The sequence below is a fragment of the Camarhynchus parvulus genome, chromosome 5 (genome assembly GCF_901933205.1).
Source record: "Camarhynchus parvulus chromosome 5, STF_HiC, whole genome shotgun sequence".
In the NCBI taxonomy this organism is placed as follows: Eukaryota; Metazoa; Chordata; class Aves; order Passeriformes; family Thraupidae; genus Camarhynchus; species Camarhynchus parvulus.
In genome coordinates, this window is record NC_044575.1 from 46,464,771 (window position 1) to 46,481,306 (window position 16,536).

The 16,536-nt window shown below is 42.7% G+C and overlaps 1 protein-coding gene across 1 annotated transcript in view; it reads right to left on the reverse strand.

The window, feature by feature from the left end:
* PRIMA1 (proline rich membrane anchor 1) overlaps positions 1-16,536 on the reverse strand; it is a 46,569-nt gene that overhangs the window by 8,266 nt on the left and 21,767 nt on the right. Inside the window, exon 4 of the mRNA XM_030950504.1 lies at positions 9,667-9,796. Coding sequence (XP_030806364.1) covers positions 9,667-9,796 — 130 coding nt within the window. The remainder of the gene's footprint in view (positions 1-9,666; positions 9,797-16,536) is intronic.

A 16,536-nucleotide genomic window follows, 5' to 3' on the forward strand; every position in this document is an offset into this window, starting at 1 on the left:
CCCAGAAATATGGGATTATTTGTAACTCTACTGCATTAGGCACGATCTGCCCCCACAAAACTGAGACATACATGTTCTCACAGGTGCTGGCATGAGGGCAACAAACTTATCTGCCACTCTGTAATACAATAACTCCAGTGGAAACCCAAAGTTAGATCTCCCTCTTAGTTCTTTAAAATTCTCTAGACCTTCTGGAACAGGTTGAACAACTATTCAATGCTTGCTATCTTCAAAGTGCTTAACAAACATTAACTAGGAAAACTGGAGAAACATTAGAAGGTGTCCTTACAAAAACATGTCCATATTGGAAGGGAAAGTGGAGGAGGAAAAAAATAACAGGAATTCCCTACCATGTTTGCAAAATGAATGGCTGTTGATGCCTGTGCTCTGGGTCAGGGTGGGCATCAGTACTAGAAAAATGTGGGGCTGAAACAAGGGACAGAGAGAGGAGATGAGCAAGGGCTGCTCCTCCCTGCTCTCTTGCTCTCTCTCAAGGACAGTATGCCCCTCATCAGTCAAGTGATTGTAGAAACTGGCATTTCAGGCAATGGGCTTTTCCTCCCCCAAATTATGGCTCTTTGTGTCCAGATATTTTGCTGAATGCAGATAACTACCTTGCCATTTAATCACTGTCAAACATAGGCAACAACTTGAATGATGGAAGAGTGAAGAATGAAGCTACTGCTGTTTCACAGAATCATTTAAATATAATTTCACAACATTATTTAAATAGTATGATAAATTTCTGTTGAAATGAACAAAAATTCTTTGCAGATCTTCTGTTACAGAAAGAAGAGTGTCTGCAACACAAATAAATGCAAGGAGCTGAGAAGAAAATTAAAACTTATAAAATTAACTGACTGTTGCAGCTATCTAGATCACTTTGCATTTGAGGCAATCTGTCTCTACCTTCAACCAGACTGGGACCACTGATTTTTCATGCAGCTGCTCCTGGATTTCTCTATTCACAATGAAGAGTCTTCACAGCCAGACCTTGCTCTTTGCAGGATAAATGCAAACACAATGTCCATGGACTGCACAGGATGGTCCCAGCCTTCCCATGCTCCAGGTGTGCAATGGGACATGTCCATGAAGAGACAGAGAAACCAGCAAATCCTGCCCACTTTGATGTCTATGCAAAGGTTTGGTTTTTGTGCAGCTTTAGACTATTGTAACTGGGGACAATTTCTGAGGAAGAATTTGAGTTCAGCCAGTCTCTACACTGGCTTCTCAGGGCTTAGAACAAGTAAAGGAAAGAAACTACAGTTCCAGCTGCTTGTGAGTATTAACATTTTTCATAAAGGCTTCATGCCACTGCCTCAAAAAGCAGACATCAAAGGCAGCACAATTTCTCCACGTGGGTCCTTTTTTCATGGCCTCTTTCAAAGGCTGGAATGAGGAACGACCCTATTTTCCCTCTCCTACCTCTCACACAGCTGGGACCAGACTCTTTACATACACCTGTTCACACACATCAGACCCCTCTGTCCACTCCATCACCTGGCATTAGCTTGGGGAATGGATGCTGTGACGCCCATCCCCACGGATGTTCTGTGGCATGGCTAATTAGCCAACAGCTCTCCAAGACGGACAATCCAGCAGCATGGTTCTCCAGCCCAGCCACAGCAGAGGGGGTGACCATGTCCCTGCTGATGGAGGGGACTTTGGAGTGAGAGCAAGGCAGGGGTGTCATGGACAGGGACCCCCCAGCAGATGCCATGTTCTCCCATGGCAGCTCTGCCCACGCTGCCCCGGTGCGTGTCTCCCGTCACCGCAAGGCTCTCGAGCAGGGAGCTGAGTGCTGCTTAGCAACCCCACAGCGTGATAGATACTGAGCACTGAGTACAGGGGTTGTGGACAAGGAAGGACAGAGGCAGCAGAAATCAGCCTGTGCAGCCCCTCAAGCAGTGGCAGCACAGCTCCAAGGGGCTCAGGTGTGGCTGTGGGTGATGTGCACCCCATGAGTGTCACCGATGTGCAGAGGGGGACCCTGTCTGTGCCTCTGCTCTCTGGACAATGCAGCTGTAGGCAGCAAACAGCAGAACAAAGTGAGGGGGTGTGAGACGTGATCTCCCTTCAGCTGGGACCCCCAAAACCAACTCAACTCACCAGGAGCTGCAATTGCTGAGCCAGTGGAGAAGTCAGGCTTCACTGCTTGTACTCAAAATGCACTGCAAAACCTCTGCAGAAATAAGGGGCAATAAGGCCAGCAAGGAGGTTTCCATGGGATTATTTTTGTGCACAGGGAATTTCTGGATGATAAGGAGCTGAAGTATGGATCTACACCCCCACCCTACTGCCATGGGTACAATTTTCTCTGAGTCATAAAAATAGTGACACTGCAGGCTGCTGCTGCTGGGTTCTTGCAGGTCCTAAGCTCAGTCCTAAACTCAGGTACTCCAGATAATCGAGACAGAAAGTTTATTCAAATGTCTCTGCATACTGTCCTGGGTATGCCACAGCCACAGCTTTGGCTTTTCACCCTCATGGTCAGCCACAAGCACCCTCACATCAGCTTGAAAAAAGTATGACTGGCTAAAAAATCAAATGAATGCCTGAGAAAAAATTATTTCTTTGTCTTTGGGAAAAATGTAATAAAAACATCATGGTGAGTCTTGCAGCTCTCCTATATGCTTCAAAGCTCTAGTATTAACTTATTTCTTTTATTTGTGTTGGGGTAAATCAGGAATGCTGCAACCAATCTAATTAGACCAGCACGAGCATTGTATTCTGTCACAAGTGTGTAAAATCCACCCATGGCTGTCAGAGTTGCATTGAGGCAGAACTCTCAACAGTACTTGGCTATACAGGTAGACTTCTGCCCATTCAATGTGGCACCTTCATCTGCAGTACAAAACAGAAAAAACTGCAAGTTTGTTTCTGGTCACACTAAAAAATTCATTTGTCACAGGACAGACCATAATTCTCTATAGATTTCTGTTGGCACCTACGTCAATAGATCACAAATTAGCAGTAAACAAGTGCAAAATGATCCATAAGAGACTGTTCTGTGAAACAACTTGTTTTATGCTAAAGACTTAAGCCTCTTGGAGGCTTTCAGTGTTCCTGGCTATGAGAAACAGTGGAGCATTTTATCCATTTATGACCACAAACTTTCTCCCTAGCAGAATTCGTGAGTTTGCATAACTTAGAAGAGACAGAGCAATCCTGCCCTACAACAGTTACAAAAACATGTAGTACTTATAAAAATCTTAGACTGACAGCACTGGAGAGCAGATCCTTCTGCTTTTCTGACCAACACATTCTGCACAGACAGGAGCAAAACAAACTGCTCAGCACAGCAGTGTCCATGTGGCTTGGCTGAGCCATGTCTCCAAGTAAAAGACTATTTTATCCACTTCACTCATCAGCCCTTGAACTGTCAAAAGAGCCTAACAAGTAGTTGCAATACTTTTGATATTCTACTTTCAAAATTACACCAATCCTTCTCCATCTTGATGTACCCAAAAAAGATCGGGCAGCACACACTACCAGTCCCCTGTCCAAAATCCCCACTGATGCCACTGAATCAGCAGAATAAATACAGCAGAGCTCTGGCATCTCCACTGGGCTTGGGTCAAGCTGTAAAGCTCTTCAACAGCTTGTCTCATAAATACTGCCCTCACAAGCTGCACAACCAACATCCCGACTTCAATACTGCTTGGTAGAACAATTGATTTTCCTTGCATTAGTGCTCAGTTTTCATCAAGCAGTGATTTTACGAACTCATTTCTTGATGATTGAAAAATGGGATCTCCTGCAGAAAGACTGGTTGCTCAGGGTATTTAAATTGTCTTTAGTAGATCATCTGCAGCCTCATTCCAAGGATGGGAGTCAATTCACCACTGGGAGATGATTAGTCATAGAGGGAATCAACACATGGGGATATTGGGCTTTGGTTAGAGGTGACAGAAGACCTGGCCAGTGGTGTTTAGTGGTTGATACTAATCCTGTTGCTGATAAACATCAACATTCAGACCGTGGAATCAGGCCACAATGCAAAGTTCTTTCCTTACTTTTCCAAAATATTAAAGTCTGCCTTTTTCTCAGCTGCCCTCAGTAACATTCCCAGGCTCTTTCTATGATTCTTAGGGATGACTTCTTGGGGATTGATCCCTTTTGCAGAGCTGATCTGGTCTGGCATCAGTGAATTGCATCAAAGGCACGGAGATCTGCCCCCACAGACCTTCTTCTTCCCTTTGGGTGTCTCCCACTCAAACAGTAGTTCTAAACCTATCCTTTCCACTAACTATCTCACTCTATCTTCTGAGTAATTACTGTCTTTCCCTTCATCTGCAAGGAACTTCAGTACAAACCCCTCTAATGTGTCAGGGAGACTAGGAGAGATTAACAATTTCAATTCACCTTGACCTGTCTGTCATCAGTCATGCTGTGAATTGCTCTTCAAAGCAATTAAGTACATTTAGGGTTCTGACTTCTCTGTTCAGGCTAAACAACACTGTTTTGTTGCAATTAATGCTGATTTTGGACTAGACCATGCTTAGTCTCAGTGGCTTATAGGAGATGACCATGTAGAGAACTACACAGTCCTTTCTCTTTAGGGGAGTGAGTGGTACAAACTGTCTGGGGGAAAAGTGCAGGGCTATGACCTTTTAGTGGGACATAAAACCCTGCACCATGGGGTACCGTCACCACAGCCCCCACTGCCAGTTCTTGGCCTGCTTAAGAAAGTCTCAGTGTCTTCCCCTTGCAGGTGTCTTGCTAAACAAAGCCAAATTTCAGAACCTTGCTCCTGCTTCTGGAACTATGCAGTATACAGGGGCCATAAATCATACACAAATGATAAGCACCCTAAAAATACCTGAGCAATGAATTTTAAGACAGTTTAAATATGACCTGTCATTTTATTTCAGTACAATATTTTCTTCCATTTAATTATTATTTGAAGGTGAACTCAGCACCTCCTTAAGGAAGTGCCTATGTAGGCATTTATGGTACCTTTTTCTCAGACTATGAGAAACACATAAAAGTGGCTTCACAAAGTTAGAACAGTGAATATAAGGTATATCATGTAAAGCTTGGCTATCATCAGCCCACTTTCCCTGCTGGTCTAGCAGGAGGGCTCTTTGGCAGCAAACCCTGCAGTACATCTGAGAACAGATGGATCCATCCTACCTGAAATCCAGCAGAACCAAGGAGCCACATCAGCAGGCACAGTGACCTGCTCATGGGCCATCTCAGACTATAGAGATATTCCAGAGATACTGAGCATATATTTTTCACATGTTTGAAAGCCATCTGAAACACTCCCTGACAGGCTGAATAGGTGGCACATCACTTGTCATAAAGACCAGGATGCTCAGCTTTGCTTTCCCCTTCAAGGTTTGACAGATGGCTGTGTTATCTTAATTTTATACAGGGAGCCAGGGATTTATTTTTCCCTTTTATGTAAATATCTTACTCCCCTCACAGACACTGACACACCAGTGAGCTGCAGAAATAGGATTACACACTGCATGTCCCGCTCTCCCCCATCTCAGTTGCTTATTTACCAAACAACTCTCGTTAATCCTCTTTACTGTGTTTACTTCCCTCTCCCCTCTTGTCTTAGGTACCTTAGATTCAGGTACTTGCAGATGTTAAAAAAAGCTTAAGAGACAGTCACCTCTGGAGCTGCTTAAAATGAATTGAATTCCACTGATTGTTTTTGAATCTGCATTGATTTACATCAGATGAAGGTTTGTTAGAGCTGCTGGCATTCATGGTGCACATTCCCAAACCCAAAAATCACATAATACTGAAATAATCTGGTTTTCTCCACCCTGTGTTAGTTTATGGATTGTCTTTAGACCTCCTGCTTTTACTTCTTGATTACAGTCTTTTGGGGAAAGAGTGAGAATGGCAGGTTTTCACAGACAAAGACATAGTAGAGAATTACTTGGAAGCATTCTAGATTTTGAAGCAGTTATTCATCTGCTCTTTCTATATGTTACAGAAAACACTGGTTGTGAGATCACTTTTTTATCCATTAAATGTATGGAAAAGTCCCACAGCTTACACTGAGGCTGAGCCATTGATTAAGCCTGTCCTAGAAATCTACAAATGTCACAGATGGTGCTGACTATCGCTAATTTTTTTCTGATGTGCCTTGGGAAAGATTCTTAAAAGAAAATCTAATTTTTTTTAAAAAGTGGAAATACCCCTCTAACACCAAGACCACAGAAAATAGCTATTTCTCCACTGCCAAACGGAGGGTCCTTTCATCATGTAACCACACTGCAGCACAACACAATATAACGTGGTCTCCTCTGGTGCTAGAGCCATGCAGCAGCACACATCTGTACCTGGTGTGCCAGTCATGTAGTGCCCAATGCTGCAGCCACCAGCAACACACAGGGGAAATTTAGAAGTTGCTTGAAGCACCTTTGAACTATCAATTCATATGTATCTTCCCAAAGTTCAACCCATCTGAGTATTAAAGTTGAAGGATGCAACTTGGTGAAAGTTCCCTCATGGACCAGAGAGGTCAAATCCATTCACTGGGATGGATTTCAGCATTTCTTAGGACCATTTCATGTGGAAGAACCTGAGTATTTCCAGGGTGGATGCAGAAATGGAGGTAGAAGTGTATTTGCTTAGTTCTGGTAGTTATATACAAAGAAGCACCAATCCACTAGGCTGTATTTTATTACAAATCACCTTAGTGCCTAAAGTTGGTGATACACTGAAGTTTTAGCTTTTATGAGGGAAAACAGACTACCCCAGAAGACACAGTTTATATATAGATTGAATAAAAACACAGTTGAGTTATGATGCCTTGAGGTCACTGCCTCTCTTCCTGCTACAGAAAAGCAGACATAAGAGAGTTTGACTGGGTCTGGCCCTTTGAAACCAGTAAATGAGATTTCAACTTCAGCACAATAGGATTTTTCTTTTTACTCCAAATTTGATTCTTATGAAAGTGAGGGATTAATACTACAAAGCCAGACTCAATGCAAATAAATCCCTGCCTGCACTTTGCTACTAAAGCCTTTAACCCTTGTCACACCCTACAACCAGAGGACTGCTGTTACCTCACTCCTCAGCACCTCTTCAGTGGAGGGAGGAGACAGATATGTCAGAGGTGCTGCAGTGATAGAAGTCCCAGTTGCAGGAGATATGCAGGAAGGAGGGTCCAGGAGGAGAAGGGCAGAGGAGAGCTGGGGATGAGGGGATGAGGAAGGACAGGGCAGAGCATGGTTATGGAGCCCAGCGCTGGGAACACACTGGAGGAATGCTTGGCTTTTCCATCACCCAGATTAATCCCCTTATTCTTTCTCTAGTCACTTCTACCTTCCAGCAAAAAACAGAGGGAAGGATTTCTCACATTAGCTAAAGCCAATTCAGCTCAATGATATGTAATAATACTGTGTTGAAGCCAGAGATGCTTTTCTTGTGAAGCGTCTGATCTTACAGCCCAGCATTTATTGACAGATATCTTTTACAGTGGATCAAGAAACCTGAACTACTGGGGAATGCTGCCAGGCCCTTCAGGGCATTCTTTTAGCAGAACTGTCTTAGCAAGGACTCATTGATGAAAAGAAATGCTCTAGTTACCCTGTAAAATTATAATTAATACGATTTTCTTTCATAGCTGTCCATTCCACATCTGAGCAGTTTTCAGCTTAGCATTTGTCAGCAGTGTGAATGTCAAAAATAAGAAGATCTAAGAGGAATTTTCACTCTTCTCTGAGCCTAATGCCTGTTCAAGCAGCTGACTTGTAGGTTGATATTCACACTGTTGACAAATAATGGGTGTCTTCATCAAGCATCAGTATTATTTTGCACTGAAACAAAGCATGAGACTATATGTGAATTCCCCAAACCTTTGCAAGGCAGCTCTAAATTTGTCTCTTTTAATTTAATTTCTGTTCCTCCCATCTATTGCTCCTATCTACCAGCATCACAGCAGATTTGAAAAGCAATTCCTCATGAGGCACAAGTTGCCCTGGAGAGTCTCTGCTCTCACACAGATATTTTGCAGCCTTGACACAAGTCATTCACAATTTGGCAGTGGGTTAACAAATACAAACGAGCAGCAATGGTAGGCCAGCAACTACAAGTGTGAGACTTTGCATTGTGTTACCAATTCAATTGGATGCCAATCTGAGTCCTCCAAAGATAATTTTTCGAGGTGCAGTTGCTAGAGTGAAAACTTTCCAGCTCCCCCAAAATAATAAACATCCATTTTAGCTAAACTAGAATAGCAAAAATACTTATGCAAATTTAATAAGACCTAAAATAGAGACTTTCTCTTCTTGCTGCAATTCTCCCTCTTTGAAGCTCTTTCAAATCCTGCATAAATTTTTCAACAACCACAAAACACATCCAATGCTCCACCATTGTGATATCCCCACCGAGGCTCAACAAAAATCTTGCAATCATGTTGGATGCACACAATATTTTTCATGAAGAGTATTTTTACTTACTTTCCTTTTTCCCCTCACTCCAAAATATTTTCACTCAGAAATCATGAAGTTGAAAAAAACTGTCACTTAATCCAAGCTGAAATTCAGATGTCACTGCAGTGTCTCATGAGAGCTATGGATGGGAATCCTGCATTCTCCACTGCAGGCTGGGTCACCTGGATGTACCAATAGCTCCCAGCCAAGACCTCACAGTATAAAACAGTGACACCACAAACACTCAGCTGTGGGGTGCTGTCAGAGCCATACTAAAAACAGTAGAGGAGAAATGAACCTTCATTCATCTGGCCTACAATTCCCACAAATTACCTTCTCTTCTAAATCAACCCTTTGGACTTGCATTTGGAACCTTAAAATGGAAATGTTAAAGTCTTGACCCGTTCCACCAGAAATATAAAATTTTGTTTTATTTTATTTATTTAAGAAGAAATATAAATTTTATTTATTTATTTTAATTTTTATTTATTTTATTTAATTAAGAAAAAATTATTTTCACTCATATTTTTCTGTGTAACTGAAGTCAATACTTCCTAACCACTTGAGGCCTAGGCAAGTGCAGCTATTGCAAAGACAGTGGGCTGAAATGGCCACTACACGCTGCTGTACATAGGCTTCACACAGGCCTTTACATTAAGAGAGAAAGGTTTTGAATTTCATCTGTAGGTTATAATTTTGAAGCAAGAATAAATTAGAAGTACAGTCTCCAAATGAAAAACTACACATATTACTGTAGACTTTGAGTTATAAGAGTTTACATTAATTTGAAATACTAAAATTAGTAATGGACCTGGGCAAAGAATCTCACATCCCACATGTAAACTTTGAACATTGCCAGAAGTAGTGTTCAAATACAAGCAGTACAGTGTTTCCTACCTCTACTCCTGGCCAAGCCAAAGCGCTCCATATTTACCAGCAACCTGCAGCAATTTGACTTTGGGCAAGCTCTTATTAATCTGAACAATGTAGCTCTGCCCTGTTCCTAGTTTTTCTCTTTCTTATGCCCATGAGTGCATTGAATTACACCCTTTACCCATGCAGGGTATGGTACATTTCACTTTCCAATGAAAACACACACTGGCTACAGGATGCATTTTGCCTTTTGGATGCCTTTAAACTAAACAAGATATCGTGAGACAAGTCTTGAGCCTTTAAACTAAACCAGATATCATGAGACAAGCCTTGGGTCAGCCTCTGTGGGGCTGCCTTGCCCTAAGCACACTAAAAGCTTCTGGAGCCTTACCTTTTTATGGCTTTGTAGCAAATGATGACAACTACAAAGAGGAACACTAGTGTGGCGCAGCATACTGCAATGATAATAACCAGGCCTGGCCACCAGGTCTCTTCAGTGGGACAAAAAGTAGACTTGGGAGCTGTAAAAAGAGAGTGGAAAAATACATTAATTCTCCCAAATCAACAGGGTATTATCAAATATGCTTCAGTCACTCACGCAATAGCACTACTCCAAGATCACAGATATGTGCAAAGATGTTATTTCACATTTAGGACCCATTTCTTTCTTTTCCCCAAGCAATCAATTTCTCTTATTGGTACTAAATATTTCTTGTCACAGTCCCCAGATGACCAAGTTCTCTGTGTCAGTGTTATCTACAACCTGGTACTCAGCACGAAGGAGAAAGGCTCAGCTCTGCTACCCGAGGGAAACATCTTCTTCCTCTGCATTCGCCATCTCCAGCTGCATCAGATTTAATTTTAGAGAGGGATATTATGCTGATAAGAGCATGTTTTCAAACCCCATTAGGGGAGGTTAGTTGGGAGCCAAAGCAGTGCCTACCAATCTCTATTGTAGCTAATATTACTGTAACCTTGGAGTGAGGAAGGGGGATTTGTTTTAAAAGAATATGAGTTCTATTACATTTACTAATTGCTTTCAGAGTATTATAGTTGACAATCTTATTTTCCTTTACACTACCTTTGAATTCTAAGCCAATTATCAAGATATGTTAACATTAAGAAAAGTTAACTTGTGGAAATATAAGCTATTATTATTATTATATTTTTCTTATTACATTTAGAGCTAGAATTGTCTACTTAAGTACCACTCAAAACAAGAAAGATTCTGTATCTGGTGACATTTAGTTAAAATATTTTCCTTCAGGGTTACGTTCCTTTTCCCATGCTTTCAGGGGACACATTTCCTGAAGGATGGTGAGTAACAGCCAATGCCTAGAGCAGTATCAGTGTATTGCAGAGGGAGGAGAGAGCCTTAGCACAGCCTCTGCAACCACGTAAGTTCCATGAGAATTTTGGTCACCTTAAGTGACATTTAATAATGAATCAGTTGATGGGACTGTCTTTATCTATATTCTCAACTAAGTAGGTGAGAGAATGAAATATAGCAAAAGGCTCTTTTATGAGCCTCATTGTTTAACTTGATATTCTGAATGCCCAGTACACATCACAAACAGCTGCACAGGGTAAAACATGTCATCAGTCCAGTATCACTTATTGTGATCAGACATCTCCTGTCTCCTGTGCTTGATTAGAAAAGATACACATACCCTTAGATTATCACTCAATAGATTAAATAATGAATGACAATTCCTGAGAAAACTTCTTTTTTCCAACTGCAAGATGTATAGAGAAGTTGGCAACATTCACCTCAAGGAATCTACAGCAGCACCTTAGGAAAAGACGAGGTAAAGAACCATAAGAAGCAATTAAAGTAATAAACCCAACAGCTGGACAACTAGTGGTTCTCAGTTTCCTCTTTGGCAATGTTCACTTCTAGAGCACCCCAGCAACTGAATTTCTACTTTATTACTATGTCAGCTGAGGAAGTCTGCTTTCAGTGGGTGATGGAACTATTTGCTGTGTTGTGATAAAGCTAATGATTTTAATATTCTCTGGGAGTTTTCAGTGTTGTTAGATTCCAGAACAGAATGCATTTCAAAGATGACAAAATGTTTGCATGAAGGAGCAGGCAGTGTCAAGGTCAACTCTACCCTTCTGGTGCTGTCCTGAAAACCACAAAAGGGAGCAGTGAAGTGAAAGGAAAAACATTGTTCAGCAGGTGCCATGTAAAATTTGATGAGAGCACAGAAGATGGGAAAAGTGGGGCTATCCTTCTCCAGCCCCTGCTCTTCTTCGAAGGCACGATCAACCAAACTAGTCAGAAAGCAAAACAGAGACTGGGCTGCTCTCAGCACAATAAATGACACTGACAAATGGCAGAGGCAGGATATAAAGCCAGGCTTGTCACATGTCTGTACACCAGGCAGTCCTTGATGGTTTGTCACAGTATTTTTCCATGGAGAATAAACAGATACATATGGAATTGAATAGTAAACATTACTCCTAAATGCAGTCATTAATGACAGAAAAATAAGAATTGCTAATGTGGAAGTGATGCCTAATCCACCTGGCTTGGTTCCTTTCCCCACTGGTCCGGACTGGGCACTCAAAAAGAAGCACAAGAATCATGCTGGAAGCTACCAAGCTGTTTCCTAGTGGCTCGTGGTTTCATACAAATTTAAAAATTACTTTATCGTTCTACTCCTTACTAATGCAGTGCTAATCTTCTTTTCCTTTGAAATGCTCATTCCTTTTTCAATAAGCTCACAGTTACATGTGCTTTTCTGCCTTTCTCAGTATGTGTTCACATAGTCCTCATACCCTGGCATTTCTATGTCCTTAATGCATTTCTCCTCACAATTATCCTCTGAGGAAGAACTGCATTTAATCCCCTTATGACAATGGGAAAGCTGAGCCTGGCCTGCATGGATGACTCCTCTGTGTGCAGCTGAGAGGGGAACTCCCCAAAGAACCAGCAAGGTGCCTGGGAAGAACCACATCTTCGGAGAGACACTCCTAGTGAGTCCCACACTGAGCTCTAGGGAGGCATTGATGTCCCAGCTCCCCTGGGCTGGGGCTCACAGCTTTCCCTGGGGCTGGGGAGGCTCTCCATCTTGTGCTTGAGCACCAGATCCCAGCTTATCACCTGCACCTGGGGAGAAGGGCTGAGCCCACAGGTGTCAATGAGCTCTCAGTGATGAGAAATTACCCCGGGTGGGGGCACCTGCAGCACCCTCTGGCACTGTGCCTGGAGTAGCAGTGCTTTGCACAGGCACACCCTGAAAGAGCACACACATGGGTCCCAAACAGCCCTCAGGGAGATACTGGCATCACTACAAAACACACTGAGGAGAAGATGTCCCACACTACCCATCACAATGTCAGTGTCCACTTGTTTCATCGTCCTCACCTTTGATGAAGTGCAGGAGAGCAATTCTCCTGGTTGCCTCCTTGTTTGTACCACCCCTTCCAAACACATTATAAAACCCCAGAAGCTGTATGTTTCAGAGCCAAATTGTGCCCCTTCCCTTGAGTTAAGAACCAAGCCACAGACTGCTGTCCCTCACAGAGGTGTACCTGGGGAGTGGAGGACAGCCCTGGGTGCCAGAAGTCCCTTTGTCATCCCACTGGGCTGCTGAGAGCTGAGGGCTGGCCAGCCTGGCCACAGAGAGTGCTCTGGGGTGCTGGGGTTATGAAACTATAAAGCTACACACAGAGTAAGTGTGGCACACATAAATTGAGTTAAAAGCCAGAGAACATTTTTGTGTCTCAAAACCAAACTATACATGGAAAGTCACTGCAGGAAGAATGTGGTTTTTAACAGTGACACCCCTCTTCAACCCCCAAAATAGGGTGATGAAACTGATACCGTTTACAAATGACTTGGGAATGCATTCAACTACAAATGGAGACAAACATATTTAGATTAGAAATAGGGTAATTATAATCATTAAGGATAATTAGTCATTACCATAGTCTATCATTTCTGGTTGAGTATTTAAACAAAAAACTTAGTTTAAGGTACCCTTTTTATTTTTACCTTAAGAGGTCTAAATTCAGCTAAAGAGATTGGACTCAGTATAAGACTTGAATAAGTAAAGAAAATGCTCTGGCTCTGGAAAGTCCACATGAGTACAATGCCTTTTATCTCTTGGCCTTAAAATTTATGAAGTACAAATGTTGGTTAGGTTTACTTTTAGAGGGCTATCACCTTCTCCTACTCCCAAAGGCACCAGGCCTAAATAAATACAATGAGCAAATAAACCCATTTCAGCCCTGTAGTGGGTAGATGGATCCAACTTATTCAAAACAAATTAACAAAAGAGTTCTTTCAGATCAAATTGTTCAGCATCACAAAAATCTTACACCTGCTTTTTTGACTAAATTTGTTTTAAAGACTCAGCATAAAGACACAGCTCTGACTCTAATGTTAGAAGGTATCTGTACACAGCTGGCTCTAGCCAGAAATGTGCATACCAGAAAAGATTAGCTCAGCTATTGAGGGTTTCCCTCAATGTCTAGGCACAAAAATAAAGGTTCTATTGCTGGAAACAATGTTTCCATAAAATTCCCAAGAAGTTCTCTGATATTTTTTGATCAGATCTCAGTGGTCATTCTCAAAATTGCTCTGAGCTTCCAACAAAAAGCTGTGATGAAGCTGTTTTAATCTTCTGGGTTAAGCATTAAATAGTTTTGTGTATGTTGTAAAAGTGATAACATGTACTGCCTGAGACAGAATCTAGAAACAGGACTTTGAATCCTTGGATACACCATCAGGCTATCTTCAGTGGTCATGGCTGTAGTTTATAAAGCTCATCATTTCAAAATCTAGTGCTCCCATAATTTATTTTGATTAGTGTTATTACTTTCCATTACCATATGGGTTTTAGGCTAATTGCTCTTTGCATGGGCATGCTGGGACATTAACAAGTAACACAACCAAGTCTGTCAGGAGACAGAAAGGGCTCTCTGAGGGGGGCCACGCTGAGCTGGTGCCCCTGAGCAGCTCTTGGCAGGGATGCTGAGGCAGGGAGCCTGCACCAGGGCACCCCTTCCCACTGCCAATCCCACAGCAGCCAGCTCCGCAAAGCAAAGCAAAACAGAACTGAATAAAGCAAAACAAAGAAAAAAAAAAAAAACCCAAAACAAAACCAAACACAGGGCTGAGCAGGAAAATAGCTAAGGGACGCAGTGACCCGTGCTCCCACATGTAATCCTGGGGAGGTGTCTCCAGTGGAGTCTGTCAATTCACTCACACACTGAGACCCAAGGCGCTGGTGAGTGTCCACTGATGTGATGGGGAAGGGTGACAGAGACCCCCATCACCTCTCTACAGCACGAACTTCATGCCTAAAGAAAGGAAGAGCACTTTCAAGAGAAATCAAAACTGATTATTGTTTTTCTTTTGCTCTTATTCCTATTCTTGCAGAAAGGTCAAGAGTGCTGTCGTAATCATCCTTATAAGACATCTGCTTGTTTTTAATATTGTATACACACAACAGGCTAAACCCTGCCATCTCTACGCCTGAAGCATTTCTCTTGCTATTGTAAGGCTGCCTGAATCAGCCATGCACTTTTAATTAGCATGCTAGGAAGCAGGATAGGATTTTATTTTGAAGGCACGCTCATATTCCAAGGGCCTCAAGTGTTTTATCAGTCTTGGTTGGAAATGAAAAGGAAGGTGCAGGCAGTGAGTTTTCAGCAATCCCTACATATGCCACATGTTCTAGAGACCTGTTAATCTTCTGGCAAAAACAGGGTTTGAGTCCCAGTTTAATCTTCACTCTTATTTATTATTTTGATATTCACGTAAATTGTATGTTGATGTCCCATTTGCAAGACAGAGAAGACACTAGTCCTGCAGCCATTATCACACTGGGATGCAGGGGCAAGCCCAGAAAACATGGAGAAGTTTAAATGTGATTTCAAATGTCAGGGTGTATGAAAAAAACTCCCAGGACACTACAGTGTTCAATCTCAACTACCAGTTAAATATGGAGAAGGATTTTGAATGTGTTACAGTTTGGATCTTTTCACATCAAGGCATCTCATCCAAGCTCCTGTGGAATAGAGGAGCTCAATTAATTCCCTGATTAATATGAAATAATTTGAGTACTGTGAGGAAAAGCCCTGCAGAGGAAGTTACACAAACACCAAGGCTCAGATATTTACTCTTGTCATGGAACTGTGTAACACACAAGAAACAAGGAGAGCCTACATCACATGCTCATATCTTTTTTGAGAAAGTAGATTTCAGTCCTGAGCCTGAGGCCTTCTGTCCACTTTTGCACAAGGCCCTTCACTCCCCCCAGCAGTGCAGATTCGCCCTAAAGTGAGTGCTGACTAATTTAATGCTGATTAATTTCATTGTATGATAGGATGAAGCCTTAGGCAGCTAATAAAGAAGGTCCAAGGGCTCAAGTGATGTAAACTAGAAAAAGTCCACCCAGCTGTGAGACTGGTGCCAGCTGAGGACCTTTCCCAGCATCATCAGGATGATGCTCAGAAGAGAAATGTAGCTGAAGGTCAGGATCAGTGTCTCCAGAGCCCTGGAGGCTGAGGGCTCTCTGGGAACAAGACTGGTTACCTAACCCAGGGCCTTGGGGAGAGATCAGTGAGTCAGTGTCAGCTGAAGCATCCCCTCTGTTTGCTGCATTTCATCACGTAGGGACTGCTACAGATGTGTTTGGATAATGCATGCACTGGGAACGTGCTGCGTGTACCCAGGGCTGCTCACAGTCAGAGGCAGCCAGCAAGGGAAAAACAAATCCTTTAAAAGAGCCTGCTAGTGGAGTTTGTGGTGCTGCTAGACTTGATACAAATATAGATCTTCAGCTGTTATTCTAAAACACATTGTGAGAACAGGCAAAGTATGTGTTCCCTTCCACGCTCTTGGATCTAAGTGGAAAATTTCCTGCGAGGATGGGGGAGAGGAGGCTGACCAAGAAATGGATGACGTTGGTTTGTGTTCCAGGGGCAGAAAGCCATGACTGCAGACATGACCTGCATCCTCAGGGCACCCCAATGCACAGGCCCTGGGGCTGTGCTTGGCCAGAGGGAATCCTGAGCTCACCTTCACGTGGCAGCCACAGCTGCCTGCAGGAGGCAGCCCTCGGGCTGGTGGTCAGGGACAGACAGGCTTGCCAAAGGAAGGACTGGCATTTTCCATACTGATGGAGAAGTGGCTTGTCTAGCTCTGTCAGGTTTGGTTTTTTCCCTCCCTTACAGATTTCTGACCTTCCTGTTGCCTGTAAGCCCAGGGCCATTTCCAGAGTGCCATGAGCCAGCTGGGTGAGCA